Source organism: Rhinopithecus roxellana, chromosome 10 (assembly GCF_007565055.1).
Source record: "Rhinopithecus roxellana isolate Shanxi Qingling chromosome 10, ASM756505v1, whole genome shotgun sequence".
Taxonomy (NCBI): Eukaryota; Metazoa; Chordata; class Mammalia; order Primates; family Cercopithecidae; genus Rhinopithecus; species Rhinopithecus roxellana.
The window spans coordinates 128,541,319-128,561,472 of record NC_044558.1 but is presented as its reverse complement, the minus strand read 5'-3'; the positions used below and the strand labels follow the sequence as shown (position 1 = coordinate 128,561,472).

The 20,154-nt window shown below is 35.4% G+C and overlaps 1 protein-coding gene across 1 annotated transcript in view; it reads right to left on the bottom strand.

Annotated features, from left to right (window-relative positions):
• SLCO1B1 (solute carrier organic anion transporter family member 1B1) overlaps positions 1-20,154 on the bottom strand; it is a 115,071-nt gene that overhangs the window by 47,881 nt on the left and 47,036 nt on the right. Inside the window, exon 8 of the mRNA XM_010361360.2 lies at positions 3,329-3,571. Within this exon, the coding sequence (XP_010359662.1) occupies positions 3,329-3,571 (243 nt within the window). The remainder of the gene's footprint in view (positions 1-3,328; positions 3,572-20,154) is intronic.

Genomic DNA, 20,154 nt, shown 5'->3' with positions numbered 1-20,154 from the left:
ATTGTAAAAATAAAGAAAATATTTGAATGTAACTTAGACATATATTTATACCTAAAACTTGTGAACATAAGTCATGTAAGATTTAAAATTCTATAAACACATAACGCAAAGAGTGAGAATAGTCTGCAATACCACATCATGCAAACAGTGAGAATAGTCTGCAATACCACAGGCTGTCCACAGTTTTTAAATGTATCCTTTCAAAATTTTCCATATGAATATTAATATTTATGAGTTTATTTTACCCTCAAATAGGGTCGTACATAAGTGCTGGTTTGTAACTTGCTTTCTTCACTTAATATTTGGTTATCCTGGGTACTTTACAATACTATTGCAAACATCTTAATTCACTTATTCATTCATTCATTCAACAAATGTTAGGTTTTCAACTGGGTACCAGACAATATGCTAATTGTTCAAAAAACGAAAGTGAAGGCCAGGCACAGTGGCTCACTCCTGTAATCCTAGCACTTTGGGAGGCCGAGGTGGATGTATCACCTGGGGCCAGGAGTTCGAGATCAGCCTGGCCAACATGGTGAAACCCCGTCTCTACTAAAAATACAAATTTTAGCCATCATCATGGCACACACCTGTAATCTCAGCTACTCGGGAGGCTGAGGCAGGAGAATCGCTTGAACTCGAGAGGCAAAGGTTGCAGTGAGCTGAGATGGTGATACTACACCCTAGCCTAGGCAACAGAGCAAGACTCCATCTCAAACAAACAAACAAACAAAAACCAAAAACAAACAAACAAAAAAGTGAAAAAGACATATGATGTTTCTTATTTTTTAGTACTTAATTATATATTATATTAAAATATAACTATTAAATGGAAATGTAAAGACAGCATAATCCAAAACTCACAGAAATTAGAACATTGAGGTTCAAAATTCTTAAAGATTAATTTAGTATGAGGACTCAGACCTCTTGTTTCTCTAGTATACAGCTTTTCTACCATAACATACTTTCTCAGTAAATTTGGCAATATCATTAACCCTCTGTCTTAAGATACAAGGAAAACAGCCAGGAGATAATGTTGTGTCTCAAGTAGTATTATAATAGTCATAATAAAACCACCTATCCCTACAAAAGCTGTGGTAACAAGCTTCTAACTTCTGTTCATGGCAGAAATTATGTCATTTGGAGCTGTGATCACCAGGTCAACTAGCTGTAATAGGAGTTAAAAGTAGAAGGAACTACTTAGAAAAACAGTAGAAAGTATCAGAGTTCATCAAGACACAGCCAAGATATGGTTACTGAGAGATGGATGAACACGTGCTTTGAAATATTTTTCTCTATTTAAATCTCTAAAGATTTTCATTAGATATGGTCAGAACTAAGACATTCATCTAATGTCAGCTACAAAAGAGTTGCATCCGCTTAAAATAAGGAGAAAAGGGAGTTAGAGAAAAGAAACAGAAGAGAAAAAAAGAAGAGGAAAGAAAATGTAGAGTAGGAATAAAAAACATTTACAATTCTTAGGCAAAAGTGCCACATTTCTCTCCACAGGTTTCCCTAGTCATGAAGAACCGTCCCTGATTTGTAAGTATCATAAGTGAGTTGTGGCCTTTCTTCAACAGAAATGGAGTATATATATTCACACAATCATTGCATTTTTGAGGATGAGAAATTCGATGTCATCCAGTGTAAACTTCTGTATGGTCATGATCTACTATATATCATTAATAAGTGGATCAACAAACAACTTAAGTGGCATTAAACTGAGTACCTCAGGAAGCAATTTGCTCCACTTTTGGAAAGTTCTCATTGTTTACACAGTTTTTGTAATGAACTGAAATCATCTTTTCTTTCTAATCAGTTTTAGTTCTATTCAAGAGCATATGGAATAAATTCAATTTTTTTTTCTGACTATATATTCTTATTTTATCCATTCCTAATAAATACATACTTAAGATCCTCTTTATTAGGGTCATTCCTACAAAAACTGTTCATAATACAGATTATGTCTGCAACTGTCCTATTTTTACATCTTCGTTATCCTCTCTGTTCTTTTTGGATCACAGTCAACCCTGCTCCTTATAGGTTTAGACAATCTAATATTTTTTGAAGATTTGATTTGGTAGAGTAGAAACATATACAAAATGAAAATTATTGGTATAGTACTTTTAGTGTGAACGTTAATTTTTAAAAACATAAATGTTTAACATCTGATTCTTGGGAAACAAACTTCTACTTGTAATATATCCCAATTTCATGGTCATAAATCATGGTAATTCTCTTGCCATGAACAATTTCAACCTATCAATGCAGCTGAAACTTAACAGTTCTCTGCTATGAGCCAATATAAAGAGTACCAGAACACCATTGCTCTTGGGTTAGTGTGATAGAAAGGAGAAAATAACAATAAAGTAATAAGTAAAAGACCTGATGAAAGGAAGAACGTAGTTTACACTGGAGAATTTGTCATCTTACTTTAAAGAAAACTTGAAAAAGACGTCAAGGGTTTAGGTGTTGCACTGCTTTGGCTTTTACTATTTCACCATTTCTCCCTAATCTGAAAACTGCTGTCAACACCTCACTGATTCACATATCTTGCTCTGACTGCTGCCAAGTCATTCTCTTTGTTTATTGACTCTCAATGGTTCTCCATTAGTCCCAGGGCTTATATTCAAATGAGGAGGCACTATCAAATGCTGATGCATCCCAATTTACATTACTAACTCTAATTATCTTAACTACCACCCTTGTTTCCACTTTATTTTGAATATTTAGATAAGATAGAGAGATAGATAATTACCAAAAGAAATATTACTCTAATTACCTAGGGAGAAACTTCTCCTGACTTCCTCGCCTTAATCCATCTCTACACCTGAGAATAGTTAAGTTTAATTTCACCATATTACTTAAGGCACTATATTGCTATTGTCTGTGTATTTCTCAATATCGCCCACCAGGTTCTTGAAAAATAGAGGTAATGTTTTATTACCAGGGCATAGTACAGTTCCTGGTACCATTTGTTGAATAAATGAAGAAATGAAATATTATAATTCTTTGAACTCTCCCAGTTTAGACCATATAATATTAAAATTAATATATAGTACTTGGCTCATAAAAAAATGGATGTTTGTGAACTTTGGTTGGTTTCTCCCTGCTAAAAAGCCCAAACCTAATTCTCTTCCACTTGTTATGTGCTCAAGATACATATGTTAACTTTAATAGTAGTTTTAGAAAAATAATTTATCTAAATTTAGTGCAAAAGAAGGCCAATTCCAGATGAGTTGGGTATGCTTTATTATTTTGGAATACTTATTCTTCCTTTTCATTGAGATTAACAACTCCAAATTGACAATGAATGTAAAATACTTACCAGTCACATTTTTGGTAATATTTTTTCCTCGATTGGTCAAATTAGCTGTTTGATTCTTTCCATCATTTGTTTCCAACACAGGCAAAGATAGGGAAGCTTTTCTTTCTTTTTGTGGTTTATTTGGAGTTTGGGGCAAGAAAAAGAATGGTATGGAAGAAATAATGGAGAATAGTCCAGACGTAAGGAAATTAAGCCACCAAGCTCCAACCCAACGAGAATCATTAGGAGTTATCCTGACAGTGCCTAGAATAAATAATTAAAGAAGCCAGTCAAAAATCATTTTGAAATACAGTAGGTTCAGGGAAATAATGGTATGAAGAAAGTAAACTAAATTTCCTCAATTCCAAGACACGATTTTTTTTATTTTAATTTTTTGTCATCTCTGAGACTAGGATCAGTCTAACATTTGATGACATAATGCAACTGATACTGTCTAGGAATCAGTCATGATATTGTTGTCATTGCCTGAGCTTGTGTGCACTTGATGGCTTTTCTGATTACATGACTGGACAATTTCTATCACTGGACATTTAAGCTTGCAGACCATTTAATAACTACCTGTGGAAGAACTATGACGTCTCATTGTTGTCTGAAAATGTCTATTGGCACAAGCTAATAAAATCAAGAAAGGGTCAGCAATGAAATGTAAGCAGTTTGCAAGAAATCCACTGAGCCAATACAAGGGCTTCCCACCATGCCTGAAATAAGTATTTTCAACTCTCTTGACAGCACAGAGGATAAGAAAATATGAGTTTAAAAGTAACCCTGAAGAGTTAAGACTCTAAATGTTAAGGATAGTTTAACCATTTTATTTCAATCATATTTTTCCTTAAATCATGAATAAGAGTACTATGTAAATGCTATATCTCAAGTGTAAATGCACTCTTTTAACAGGTATAAAATAAACAATCTAAGTAATAAAAAAGCCTATCTGAGTTATCAGCAAGATAGCATAATAGGAAGGACTGGACCCTTTTTTCTTTCATGAACATACTGATTCAACAATAATATGCAGATCAATTCCATTAGTGAAAAATCCAGAAACTAGTTGACAGGCCATTGTACCCCAGGAATGTGCAATATTAGCTACATTGACACTTTTAAGAAGATTGGAGACACCTTTTTGCTGTTCCTCTCCTCATTATAATACCATGCATTCAAGAAGAACTAGAAATTTGAAAGCATGTGCGAACACTTGCAATAGCTCTTTTCCCTGGCTCAACATAGACTGAATATAAGAAAACCGCATCTCCAGCTTATCCCTGCGGAGAGACAGAGTGGGACTGCACATCCAAAATCGTAACTTTTCAGGTACTATCCTTGCGACTGTCTTCTATACCACCTATCTTGAAGTGTTGACAGGACCCATCACATACCAGACCTTTGGAGGCTACAGAAAACAAAGACAGCAGCTTGAACTAGTATGTAAACATTCCCATCGCTCCTGGCCCATAGCTTAGGGCAGAGGGACTAAGTTAAAAAAATTTAAAAACAAAAACTTAACTCCAGCTTCTCTATGGGGAGGGAAATATTTCGACCACACACCTAACATTTCATCTTTTCTGTGTCCAACTCCAGCAGCTGGTCATTGTCTTGCCTATCTTGGGGCTAGGCATATGCTTGCTTCCAATGGGCTGTAAAGAATGCAAAAATGGTGGCTTAAATTAGCAAATGAGCACTGGCCACAGCTCCTCCCTGCTCCCAGTTCTATGCAGAGTGAGGAGGTAAAAAACAAAAGGAAACAAACAAACAAACAAGCAAATGAACAAAAAATAAAGAAAACACTTCAGTTTTCAAATTCTCCTTGGGAAGGCAAAAAATTGTATAGCATGTGAAATAATCAAAATTTTCTGGGAATTGACCAAGAAACTGGGAGTTAGACAGTGGCTTCTCTGTCCACTGTCTAAAAGTGCTCATGAGACCCTACATACTCTAGATTCTGGAAGTTCCTAAGAAAAAGATAGCAGTTTAAACAAGAATCAAAATTTGAGAGTCCGACAGAAGCTCTGCCTGGGTTGACGATGAAAGTTTTCTCCTATATAATACCAGTTCGTGAAGACTTGGAGGCTGATATGGTTTGGGTATTTTGTCCTATTCAAATCTCACGCTGAAATGTAATATCCAATGTTGGAGGTAGGGCCTGGTGGGAGGTGTTTGGGTCATGGGGGTTGATCCTTCATTGCTTGGTGCTGTCCTTGCAATAGTGAATGAGTTCTCAGAAGATCTGATTGCTTAAAAAGTGTGTGGCACCTTGCCTCCCTCTTGTTCTTTCTCTCAACATGTGATGTGTCTGCTCCTGCTTTAACTTCTGTCAAGAGTAAAAGCTCCTTGGGGTCTCCTCAGAAGCTGAGAGAATGCCAGTGCCATGCTTGTACAGCTTGCAGAATCATGAGCCAGTTAAATCTCTTTACTTGATAAATTACCCAGCCTCACGTATTCTTGTATAAGAATGCCAGAATGGCCTAACACAGAAAATTGTTACCAAGAAGTGGGACATTGCTATAAGGATACCTGAAAATGTGGAATTGACTTTGGAACTAGGTAATGAGCAGAGCTTACAAGAGTTTGGAGAACTCAGAAGAAGATAAGATGAGGGAAAGTTTGAAACTTCTTGGAAACTGGATAAATGATTATGACCAAAATGCAGATCGTGACATGGACAATGAAGTTCACGCTGACAAGGTCTCAAATGGAAATGACCGTTATTGGGAGCTGTAGCAAAAGTCACTCTTGTTATGCCTTAGCAAAGTGCTTGGCTGCATTGTGTTCATACCCTAGGGGATCTGTGGAAGTCTGAACTAAAGAGTGATGACTTAGAATATCTGATGGAAGAAATTTCTAAGCAGTAAAGCATTAAGGATATAAGTTGGTTGCTTCCAACCTGCAATGCTCAGATATGAGAGCAAAGACATGACCTAAAGTAGAAAGTTATATTTAAAGGGGAAGCAGAGCATAAAAGTTTGGAAAATTTGCAACGTAACTATTTGTCAAAGAAAGAAAAAGAGCTTAAGTAAAAAACTGTCTCAAGTTGCAGAAAGACATTATAGAATGATTTTTAAGTGAATTCACCAGGAATATACAACCCAATATATTCACTCAATCTCAAAAACCCAAAAGCTATAAAGCAAACATGGATAGAACTGAAAAGAGAAATACAGAGAAATACAATACAATCAACTCTTGGTATCTGTGAGCAATGGTTCTAGGACTCCCTATGGATACCAAAATTCAAGGATGCTCAAGTCTCTTATATAAAATAGTGTATTACAGTGACCCCTCCATAGTAGGCTGATGTCATAATATCTCACTTTCAATTATAAATAGAATAACCAGAGAGAATATCAATGAGGAAACAGAGGACTTCAGCAACATTATAGACCAATTGAACATAACAGACACATAGAGAATACTTCACTCAATAAAAACAGAATGTATACTCTTTTCAAACAGAAATGGAACATTTTCTAAGATAGACCACATGTTACATCATGCAACAGGTCTTGATAAATTTAAAATTAAAATCATACCAATTATCTTTCTAACTACAGTGGAATAAAACCAGAAATTAGTATCAAAAAGAAAAGTAGAAAATTGTAAAAATATGGATATTAACAAACTTTTCAATAATTAAATTGTCAAAGAAATCAAAAGGGAAATTAGAAAATATTTAGATACAAAGAGAGTAAAAAACAAAACATTCTAAAATATGAGATGCAGCAAGAACAGTAGTAAGAGGGAAGTGTTTAGTAATAAATATCTACATTTATAGGGTAAATTTTATTTCCATATTCAAAAAACAGAGGTTATTTCTCTAATTTATGGTCACTAGCAGCATCTGGCATTGTTTGCCCTTAATACACACTGATAAATATTACATAATTATGCTAGTAAAAAGTAAAGAATTATCTCAAATGAACAATCTATTTTATACCTCACAAAATTATAAAAAGAAAAACAAACTAAGGCCAAAGTTAGCAGCAGAAGAAAAAAGATTAGAGAAGAAATAAATAAAGAATAGGGAAAAAAATTATATCAACACAACTAAATGTTGATCTTTTTGAAAGATAAGCAAAATTGACAAACTTTAGACTAAGCGAAAGAGAGCTTAGTCTAAACAAAATAAGAGCTGAATGTGGAGACATTCAATTGATGCTAGAAAAATAAAACAATCATAAGAGACTACTATGAGAAATTATACATCAAAAATTAGATAAGAAAGAAAAAATAAATTTCTGGAGACATAAAACACAAAAAATATAGAAAATATAAAGAGATTTACAACTAATAAAAATATTGAATTAATAATCAAATACCTCTCAACAAAAAAACTTAGGACCAGATGGCTTTACTGGTGTGTGTTACTAAATAGCTAAAGAAAATATTAATGGCAATCCATTCTACTCTCTTGCCAAAAATTGAAGAGAAGAGAACATCTTCAAACTAATTTTATGAGGCCAGCATTATTCGCATACCAAAGCCAGACAAAGACACCAAAAGAAAACTACAAACCAATATCTCTGATGAAGACAGAGGAAAAAATCCTAAAACAATACTAGTAAACCAAATTTAATAGCATATAAAAAGGACACTACACTATATTCAAGGGGGATTTATACCTGAAATGCTAAGTTTAACAAATATCACCAACTGTAATGTAACACATTAACAAAATAAAGGACAAAATCTACATGATCATATATGCAGACGTTAAATAGCATTTGATAAAATCTAACAATGTTTTATGATAAAAACTTTTAACAAGCTAGGAATAGATAAAAATTGCCTCAACAAAATGAAGTGCATATTTTAAAAGCCCACGGCTAGCATTAAATTCAAGAGTGAAAAACTGAAAGCTTTCAGGAACGAAGGAAAATGGCCATTCTCATCACTTCTATTCAACATGGTCCTGCCATTTTATGCCAGAGCAATTAAGCAAGAAAAAGAAATAAAAGGCATTCAAACTTGGAAGAAAGAAGTAAAATTGCCTCTACTTGCAGATGGCATGATTTTGTATACAGAAAACCCTAAAGATCACACACACACACACACACACACACCTGTTAGAATTGAATAAACACATTCTGTAAAGTTGCAGGATACAAAATCATTATATTACTTATATTTCTACGCATTAACCAAGTACTATTTAAAAAGACATTAGGAAAGCAATTCCATTTACACTAAAATCATAAAGAATAAAACACAAAAATAAATTTAAGAAGGTGAAAGACTTGTGCATGAAATACTTCAAGACACTGAGGAAAGAAATTAAAGTCATAAATAATTGGGGAGACATTCTGCATTAATTAATTGAAGGACTTATTAATATTAAATGTCCATACTACCTAAATATATGTAAAGGTTCAATACAATACCTATCAAAAGCCCAACCATATTTTTACAAAAATATAACAAACAATTCTAAAATACATATGGAACCAAGAAGGACATGAAATAGCCAAAAAAGCATTGAGAAAGAATAAAGCTGCCTCACATTTCCTAATTACAAAATGTATTTTAAAACTATAGGAATTAATACAATATGTTACCAGCATAAAAACAGAAATATAGACCAATGGAACAGAACAGACACAATAAATGGGGTAAAAAAGAAACATGCAGAATAAAATAAAATATTATAAATCATATATATATGAAAAGGGGTTAATTTATAAAGCATATGAGGAAACCCTACAACTCAATAGCAAAAATATAATAACTTGATTAAAAATTTTGCAGCAACTTGGATGGAACTGGAGGACATTATTCTAAGTGAAGTAACTCAGGAATGGAAAATCAAATACTGTATGTTCTCACTTATCATTGAGAGCTAAGCCATGAGGATACAAAGATATACAGATTGATGTGGCAGATTTAGGAGGCTCAGAAGGGGAAAGATGGGAGGGGACTGAGGGATAAAAAGCTACATATTGGATACAATGTACATTACTCAGGTATGGGTGCACTAACATATCAAAATTCATCATTATAGAATTCACCCTTGTAATTAAAAACATCTACCCTAAAAGCTATTGAAATAAAAATTAATTAATTATTAGTGAGTAGAATGGTGGCTACCAGAAGCCAGGTGGTTGGGAGAAGAGTGGAGTTGAGGATGTCAGGTCTGTCCTGCAGACCCTGGCCTACCAATGGATGAAAGGAGTACTCAGACACAGGTATGCAGTGAAAGAGTGGCTAGGGGACTGCGGAAGAGTGAGCAGCAGTCCCAATAAGCTGGTGCTGCTCGCTTTTATTTAGTATAGACATAATGCCCGAAAACCTGGAGCCAATACTGTTAATCTGTGGGCAATTAACGTTATTGTTCCCCCTTACAGGGAATCTCTCTCTCTCTCTCTCTCTCTCTCTCTCTCTCTCTCTCTCTCTCTCTCTCTCGGTCAAAGGTCAGTTTCTGGACAACATGGGTAAACAAGCCTATTTAGATAAATTCATCTATACTTCCTTGTACCTACTTCTCGCCCTCTGCCTCAGGGTAAGAGGACAGCTGCCATCAGCTTATTCTCTCATGAAGCTTTGCAGAGCTTTCTGACCTTTCAAAAGGCCTGCTCTTTTCCTATAGCTTCTTCCACCACTCTGACAGATCTCCCACATGAGGAGATATTGGTCAAAGCATATATAATTACAATTAGATAGGAAGAATACATTACAGAGGTTTATTGTGCAGCAGCATGACTATTCTTAACCACAATATGTTGTATTTTTGAAATATGCTGAGAGAGTAGATGTTAAGTGTTTCCACTACAAAAATAACTATGCAAGATAATGCATTTGTTAATTAGCTAAATTTATTCCACGTATATATTTAGTTCAAAACATTGGAGTGTACATGATAAAAATACAATTTTATATATGTCACTCGGTGGCTGATGCCTGTAATCCCAGCACTTTGGGAGGCCAAGACAAATTGGATCACCTGAGGTCAGGAGTCTGAGACCAGCCTGGCCAACATGGTGAAACCCCATCTCTACTGAAAATACAAAAATTAGCCAGGTGTGGTGGAGGCACCCGTAATCCCAGATACTCTGGAAGCTGAGGCTGGAGAATCACTGGAACCCAGGAGGCAGAGATTGCAGTGAGACAAGATCACACGACTGCACTCCAGCCTGGGTGACAGAGCGAGACTCTGACTGAAAAAAAAAAAAAGTAAATTTGAAAACACAATTAGGCTACATACCTGAATAGAAATTTCTCCAAAGAAGACATACAAATGAATAGCAGCTCAATACAAAGATTTTCAACATCACTTATCAGGGAAATGCAAATTAAAAGCACAAATCCACACTTCTCCTACACCTTACACCTGTAGAATGACTACCATTTAAGAAAGAAAGGAAAGTGTTTGCAAGAATGTGGAGATATTTGAACACTGTACACTGCTGGTAGAATACAAAAAGGTACAGCCAGTATAAAAGGTATTATAAACATTCCTCAAAAATTAAATACAGAGCTCTCATATGACCCAGCAATCCCACTTCTGGGTACATATATAAAAGAATTGAAATCATTATCTTGAAGAGACGTTTGCATTTGCATGTTTATTTCAGCACTATTCATAATAGCTAGCTGTAAAAACAACCTCATGTCTGCTGATGGATAAATGGATAAAGAAAATATTGTATAGACATACAATGGAATATTATTCAGTTTTTAAAAAGAAGGGTATTCTGCAATATGTGATAACTCGGATGAACTTTGAGGACATTAGGCAAAATGAACCAGTTACAGAAGGACCTATACTGCATGATTACATTCATTTGAGAAACATAAAACAGTAACGCTCACAGAAGCAAAGAGTAGAATGGTGATTGTCAGTGATTAAGGGGAAGGGGAAGCAGGGAGTTGTCAATGGGTATAAAGTTTCAGTCACGGAGTTCTGCAGTCTCTACAGGAAGATGAGAGCAGGGAGTTGCTACACACTTTTGAGCAAATAAATCTCATGAGAATTCACTCGGTATCATGAGATCAACATCAAGGGGGATGGTGTTAAACTATTCATGAAAAGCCACCTTTATCACCCAATCACCTCCCACCAGGTCCCACCTCCATCACTGGGGATTACAATTCTACATCATGTTGGCAGGAACACAGATCTAAATCATATCAGCTATTGTGGATCAGAATCCTTACATAAACAGTTGATTAACAGATGTTTTGTATGTTATACGTATTGTACATAGTATTCTTACCATAAAGTAAGCTAGAGAAAAAAATATTATTAAGAAAATCACAGGGAAATAAAACATATTTACTATTCATTAAGTTGAGGTGGAACATGATAAGATCTTTCTCATCTCTTCACATTGAGTAGGCTGAGGAGGAGAAGGAATGGGAGGCACTGGTCTTGCTTTCACTAGGTTAGCAGAGGTGGAAAAGGTGGAAGAGGTGGAGGAGGTAGAAGGGAAAGCAAAAGAGGCAAGTACATTCAGTAACTATTTCAGAAATACATCATAATTTCTATTTGACTTTGTGGTTTTGTCATTTCTCTAAAAATTTTTCTAAATGGAACTAATCCTTCTTCCAACATACGCTTTAGTTTCAGTGCCCACAATAGAGAAGAGTCCCGGTTGTAAAAGAAGCCAAAAACAATCTTGAATTGTCAGAATCCTTCTGCTAGATAGCCTAATAACAATTTGTTTCTGGCACTGCTTCTTCTGTGTCTCCATCTCCATCATTTGACGCTAGTTCTCAGGCACTCATCTCCATCAAGTCATCTTCTGTTAATTTCTCTGATGAAGTACGAATTAGCTCTTGAATTTCTCCAATACTTATATCTTGAAATTTTTACTCCTCACCTTTTATTCCATATCCATAATCTCTTTCATAATTTTCTTGATTGGCCATGTTGTTAATCCTACGAATTTATGCGCAACATCTGAACAAAATTTTCTCTGGTAGAAATGTATTATTTTGCACTTAATGACTTTCACTTTTTTTTTTTTTTCCTATAACAACAATAGCATCTTAAGTGGTGCAATTCTTTGAGTCTTTTATGATGTTCTGCCTATCAGGATTTTCTTTCTTTTTTTTTTTTTTTTTTTTTTTATTATACTTTAAGTTCTAGGGTACATGTGCATAACATGGCAGGATTTTCTTTGATAGCACTGACAATCCTTTCCGTAGAGTATCACCTGTAATGATCCTTTGCAGTTTCTTATGACTCCATGATCTAGAGATTGAATTAGAGATATTGTGGTGGAAGAAATAGATCACTATAATGCCCTTGGTGTTGAACTTATGGGGTTCTAGGTGACCAGAGGCATTGACTAATATGAAAAGAACTGTGAAGGCAGTCCCTTACTGTCAAGCTACTTCCTGTCTTCCAGAACAAGGCATTGATGGAAGCAATATGGAAAAAGAGTTCTAATTGTTCAGGCCTTCTTTTTGTACGACTAGAAGACTAGCAGTTGATTTTTATTTTTTCCCTTCAAGGTTTGGGAGTTACCAACTTTGTAGATAAGAACAGTTTTGATAATAAGCCTGACCTCATTTGCACAGAATAGTAGACTTAGTCTATCCCTTTCTGCCTTAAATCCTGGTGCTCATTCTCTTCTTTATTAATAAATGTCCTTTGTGGCTTTTTTTCCCCCACTTTCATCTGCATTAAAACCCTGCTCATGCAGATATCCTTTCTCAATGATTTTCTTAGTGGAGTCTGAAAATCTCTTCACTTTCTCTCATTTGGCAGAAGCTGCTTCTTCTGTTATTTTGAAAATTTTTAAACCCAATTCTTTTTCTAAAATTATCAAATCATCCTTTGCCTGCATTAGTTTCTCCGGCTTTAGATCCCTCACCTTCCTTTGCTTTAAATGGTCATGTAATAACTTCATTTTTTCTCAAGTCACATTAAAGTCTATGGTTATGCCTTTCTTATAAAAGTTTGCAGTCACATAACAATGTCATTTTCAATATGAGATACAATGGTATATTACTAAAAGTGCAAGATTTTGTGCCTGCTGGCATAGCCTCAGCAATGCCATCATGAATTTCTTTTTTTTCTTTTTTCTTTTTTTTGTTTTTTTACAATGATCCTTATGCTGGATTCATTTGTATTGAAACAATGGGCAGCTGAAGACCTCAATCTGCATATATATTAAGCAATTCAACTTTTCTTGTAATGTCGTGACTTTCTCAGTTTCTTAGGAGCAGTTTCAGCATCACTAGTGACAATTCATATGGCTCCAATGGTGTTATTCCAACTTTACAGTATTGCACTAAACAGTATAAAAATACATAAAAATCACAAGCAATCAGATTTTGCTGCAGTCCACAATTTACTGGAGAGAGGAACTGTTCATGTGGAGATAATTAGTGTCACAGGGTGTTTTAAGCAGGTGCTTTCAACACAGCCTTATTATTACAATTACAGGAGGTGCTACGAAATTATTACAGCAGTAAAGTATGTACTACAGTCAATTTTATAGTTATGCCTTAATAGTACATCTTCACATTTGTTTTCACTTCTCTTGAGTGCAGATGACATAATATGAGGTATATATGTGTTTCTGTCCTTAAATTTAAAGTTTAACTTTTAAAAAAATGAACTTTTATGTTAGAATAAAATAAAATTAGAATTAGTAGAATTTGGTTGAGAATCCATCTGGTCCAGGGCTTTTTTTGGTCAGTAGGTTTTTTATTACTAATTCAATTTGATAACTTGATATCGGTCTGTTCAGGTTTTCACTTTTTTCTGATTTAATCTTTGGAGGTTGTTTCCAAGAATGACTCTATTTCCTCTAGATTTTCTAATCTGTGTGCACAGAGGCATTCATAATGCATTTCTATGGGAGTTGTAATGTGATCTCTGTCATTTCTGACTGTGCTTAATTAGATCTCCTTTTTTTATTTGTTAATCTAGTTAACAGTCTATTAATCTTTTTATATTCTTTTGAATAACAAACTCTTGGTTTTATTTATCTTTTCTCTACATTTTGCATCACAGTTTCATTCAGTTCTTCTCCGATTTTAGTTATTTATTTTCAGTTTGCGTTGGGGATGTCCTTTTTTTTTCTGGTTAGTGTAAGTGTAAGATTAAATTGTTAATTTGAAATCTCTCCGCCTTCTTGATGAAGGCCTTTAGCATGGTAAACTTCCTCTTAACACTACTTTAGATAGATTCCAAAGATTTTAGTGAGGTATGTCTCTCTTTCATTTAATTTCAAAAATTTCTTTTAATTTCATTCTTAAATCAAGAATTATTCAGGAAAAGTTGTTGAATTACCATGTTTTGGGTGGTTTTGAGAACTATTTTTGGTATTGATTTCTATTTTTATTGCACTTTTGTTTAAGAATGTGCTCAAAAAACTTTTAAGTTTTTGAATGTATTGAGACTTCCTTTATGACTGAGCATGTGATTGATCTTAGAATACAATCTATATGCAGATCAGAAGAAAGTATATTCTGTTAGTGTTGGGTGGAGTATTCTGTAGGATGTTTTTGGATCCAATTGGTTGAGAATCGAGTTTAAGTCCAAAATTTACATTTTAATTTTCTGCTTAGATACCTAACACTGTCGGTGAGTTGCTGAAATCTTCCACTATTATGGTACGGCTGTCTGTTTTTAGTTTCCTTAGGTCTCTAAGAAATTTTTTTGTCAATCTGGATCCTCCACTTTTGACTCCATATATATTTAGAATAGTTAAGTCTTCTCGTTAAATTGAACACTTTATCCTTATATAATACCCTTCTTTATCCTTCTTAACTGTTTTTGGTTTAATGTCTGTTTTATCTGATGTAAGAATAGTGATTACTGCCCTGTTTTGTTTCCTGTTTGCATGGATAGATTTCTTTCCGTCCCTTTACTTTGATCCTGTGGGTATTATACATGTAAAATGTGTCTTTTAAAAGATAACAGACGGCTAAGTTTTGTCTTCTTATGAAGTTTGTCACTCAGTGTCTTTTAATTGGGGCAGTTAGCCTGTTTACATTCAGGGTTATTATTTATATGTGAGATTTTGATCACGGCATCATGTTGTTAGCTGGTTTTTTCATACACTTGGTTGTGTAGTTGCTTTATGTGTCTGGGCTATGTATTTGAGTGTATTTTTGTCGTGGCAGGTATTAATCTTTTGTTTCCATGTTTAGCACTCTTCTAGAGACCTGTTATAAGGCTGGCCTAGTGATAAGAAATTTCCTCAATATTTGCTTGTCTGAGAAGGATTTTAGTTCTCTTTCACTTATAAAATTAATTTGGTGGGATATGAAATCATTGGTTGAAATTTCTTTTCTTTAAGGGTGCTGAAAATAGGCCCCCAATCTCTTCTGGCTTGTATGGTTTTTGCTCAAAGGCATTCTGCAAGACTGATGGGGTTCCCCTTGACAGTGACTTGATCCATCTCTCTAGTTGCCCCTCAAAAAATCTTAAAATATTTGTTTCTTTCATATGGACCTTGGTGGATCTAATGAGTAGATGCCTTGGGGATTGCCATCTTCATAGCATCTCAAAGGGGTTCTCTGTAATTTATGAATTTGCATGTCAATCTCTCTAGTAAGATTGAGAATATTTTCATGGACTATATCTGCAAATATGTTTTACAAGTTACTTACTCTCTCTTTTTCTCTCTCAGGAATTCCAATGAATCATAAGTTTGGTTTCTTTACTGAAAGAAACCAAATCCTAGAAGTTTTCTTCATTTTTAAGGGTTCTTTTTCTTTATTTTTGTCTGATGGAGTTGATTATAAAAACTGGTTTTCAAGCTCTGAGATTCTTTTCTCTCTTTGGTATGTTCTTCTGCTGCTAAAGGTCTGAATGTATTATAAAATTCATGTAGTATTTTTTTTTTTTTGATTCCAGAAGTAGTATTTGTTTAATGGCTATTTTGTCTTTCAGCTTTTGGATCATTCTACTGGAATTATTGAATTTCTTAAATTGTGTTTCAACACTTTCCTGAATCTCAATGGCTTTCTTCCTATCCAGATTCCAAATTGTCTGTCTGTCATTTTAGTCATTTCAGTGTGGTTAAGAACCATCGCTGGAGAGCTCAAATGCACCCATTTTAAGTTTAAGGTACATTCTTACCTTTTGAATTGCCAGATTTCTTGTTGATTCCTTTTAATCTTGAATGGCTGGTGTTCGTTTAACTGTGGTACAAGTTCAGTATGGTCAGTTGGGTTAATTTCTGGGATAAGACTCTGTACAATATTTTTATTTGTAGCTAGATTCTTGCTCTCAGTTTCATACACAATGTATACTGGCAAACTATGTTTGAAGCCAGGCACAGTGACCCAAGCCTGTAATTCCGGCACTTTGTGAGGCTAAGGTGGGAGGATCACTTGAGGCCAGAAGTTTGAGATCAGCCTGGGCAACATGGAAAACCCTGTCTCTACAGAAAATAACAAATAATAGCTAAGTGTAGTGGTGTGTGCCTGTAGTCCCAGCTACTTGGAAGGCTGTGGGAGAATGACTTGAGCCAAGGAGCTTGAGGCTACAGTGAGCTATGATTACTTCTCTACACTCCAGCCTGGGTAACAGAGTAAGATGCAGTCTCAAATTATATATATATATATGTATACACACACACATACACACACACATATGTGTGTATATATATATAAACACACATATATACGTGTGTATATATATTTATATAGATGTTTATGTTATCTACGTTATCTATGTTTATCTATATAAATATAGATGTTTTAAATTGAGCTGTAATCCAGTAATGGTGCTTAAGAGTAATGGCTGCCAGATAAACTGTTACTCAGGGGCATAGCTCTTTTGTTTTTCAGCGTGTTTACAACAGTGCTTGTGGCAGCAGGGAAGACAGATGACCCCCATAACAGGCCTACTCCTGGGCCTTGGGGGATGCCCTCTCTGGTCACTGGTACCACACTTGTGTTTCCTTTGTTAGGAAACTGTTCTGAGCCATGGAGCTCCCTCAGGCAGAGGCAGGAGCTAGCAGACAGGACACAGCCTTCCTGGACTGGGCCTATGAAAAGAGGCATGTCTCATTCTGCACTGGCCCGTGACCCCATGCATCTCACCCCTCTCCGTGTTCTGAGATTGGGGGCTCCTCCTCTGCTTGAGTGCTTGGCACCAATCTCAGCTCACACTCCCAAGCTATGCACTGCAGCCCTGAGGTTTTGGGACTAGCCTGTGGCTCCATTGTCTGGTCCTTCTCGTTCAGGCAGTAGCTACACTGGGGGATCTGAAGTGCTCCAAGGACACTGAGGAAGTACCCAGGTGGGAGTACTGGAAAAAACCCTCAGGCTGAGCAGTGGAGGCTGTGCTGTACACATGTTCTTGCAGGTGTGGCCAGGCAGGAGTACTGGGAGGAACTGGCGGGCAGAAGGGCCTACAGTACAGATGTGTCCCGGCTCACAGGCAAGTTGGCCCCACTCTCTCTTGGCTCAGCAGTCAGGTGAGTTGAGAGCTACTTGGTGGAAGAAAGGGAGCATTGGATGTTGGACACCTACAGCTGCGTTCTGCTGCAGCTACCCAATATGCAAACCTCCCTGGGTTCAATGCTGCCTGTAGTTCTATTTCTGTCCACTCTCTGGGCAGGTGCCTCTGCCTGTTCCACTGTCTCTGGGGATTGTGGGTTCTCTTGTAGGTAGGATCCCAGATGTCATCAGCAAGAATAGGTTGTTCCACTGCCACTTTACTCACCCCTTAGCTGGCAACTATCTCTGGTGTTCAACAACCTTGCACTGGGTTTCCAGTTTTCTCTCTCTTCAGCCTCAGTGTCTGTGTCACCTCTCTATTGACTTTCAGTGTTTTCTCTCAAAAGATATGCTGGAAGTATGTTAGTTTATTCAATAATTTGGGCTTCCTCAGTGGAAGTGGTGCTTCCTGAGTGTGTCCAGTTGGCCATGTTGTCCCCTCTAATAAGTTTAACTTCTTATAATAGATTTGTGTATATTTTATGGTAGTAAATGATAAAACAGTTTAGAATCTAAACATATTTTATGCATTCATGACATGCCTTTTTCTTAGGGTTTTCTATATTTCTACACTATGTAATTCATCTATAAATTTTTTCAAATTTTCACAAATCTCCTCAAAGTTTTTCAATATATTTCTTGAAAAAATCTGTGCATAAGTGGACAAGCATAATTTAAACCTACTTTTCATGGGTACACTGTATGTTTCAAAATCTGTTAAGAAGGTAGATTTCATTTTAATTGTTCTTACCACAATAAAAGAAACATAATAAGAAATAAAAAAGCATATGCATACAGAAACACACACACCATAGAAGTTTGTGGCACAATTAAGTGGTGCCATTACTCTGATCTATAAGAAAACTCATTAATATGAGATAACATTGACTTGATTACAAACTATCTAGAAATAATTTATTTTCAAGTATGCACAGATTTAAACTTGATCTATGTGATCATATTGTGTCATAATCAACAACTCAGACTTCAGGAAATGATTGGTTAAATCAGTGACTGCATCTACATGCAAAGTATTTATTCATCACCTGTGACAAATGTAATTTTGATGACTTTTTTTTCTGTTCTTTCACTGTTCTACACATACTAACTAAGGGTCATAATCTCGCTAGATAGGACCTGAGAAATAGTTTTTCTTGGCTTACTCACAGTCTTAAAAATTGAAAAATTCTACATAAAAATTTTGGATTTTGGATTTTCTTGGAAACAAATCAGAAGTCCTTGTCAATGCAGGGCCTAAATTTGTGCATTAAAAGAATAAGCCAGAGCTGAGGAACACATGTGCTTTTGGACCTGTGGGGAGAGCAGTTCACAACCAAAAAAATTCTCCTATTCTAACCATCACACCCTAAATTCCTGTTCCTGGCACTTTTTACTCATTTATTTTACCTCTTCAGCTCCGTTAGGCATTGGAGTTTGCCAAAGTATACTTTATAAGTGAAGCTCATACTCATCACTGAATAAGAGAAGATATAATAATACCTGAACATTCAATGTTAGAAATTGTATCGTGATAAATTATAAAATAATGTAATGGTTTCTTAATAGAGAGCTTATAAAATAATTTACCTAAGGACATTTACCACTTATTTCTGTACTCTTCGTGATAAAGCAATGATGAAACTGGAGTTGAATGAGTAGAAATAATGAACGTAACATGTAGCTACTCTAAGTTATATGTCTAACACTGAACATGTAAAACATTTTATCAAGTATTTTCTTTATAGTTTTAGATTAGCAAACATTTTCAAGCTTTTGGCTGTTGCTGGCCCACTGTGATGTCTATCTCATCGTGGAAATGGATCCTTTGATCTCTTTGGAATGATCTATTGAAGTCCTAGTGAGATAGAAAATCGTATTTATTTATTCACAAACATAACTAATTATTATTTGCTAAGAACATGTCATTCTGTCATGTGGTAGAGAGATGGCAAGTAAGCACACAAATATTAATAGCTCATTGTGAGAAGGGTTACAATAAAGGCATGCTCTTGGCTATTCATTTGGGACTAATAGAAAGTGGTGAAGTAAGGCTTCTCTAAGAGGATCCATATTTTGGAAGAGACTTCAAGATCTATGCAAATGAAAAAAGGGAAAAGTTTTACCAAGTGTAAATGCAGAGAAATGTGAGATTACAGGGCACAGTAACTCAGTCAATACTTGAATAAGGTATGGATATTAATCAAGAGAAGGAATAGAGGGAATAAAGTGGGTTTGGAGGTAAGATGATGAGATCAGATTTTGACATATTGCGCTTTAGGGGCTAATAGGATATCTAAGAAGGGAAAACATGAAGAGGAACTGGAAATATCAATTAACACAAATGATAGAAATATACCTGTTTACAGATCTGTAGTAAAGTAGATAGAAATCGATTGTGTTTCACTAACAACAGAAGCAGATTATAC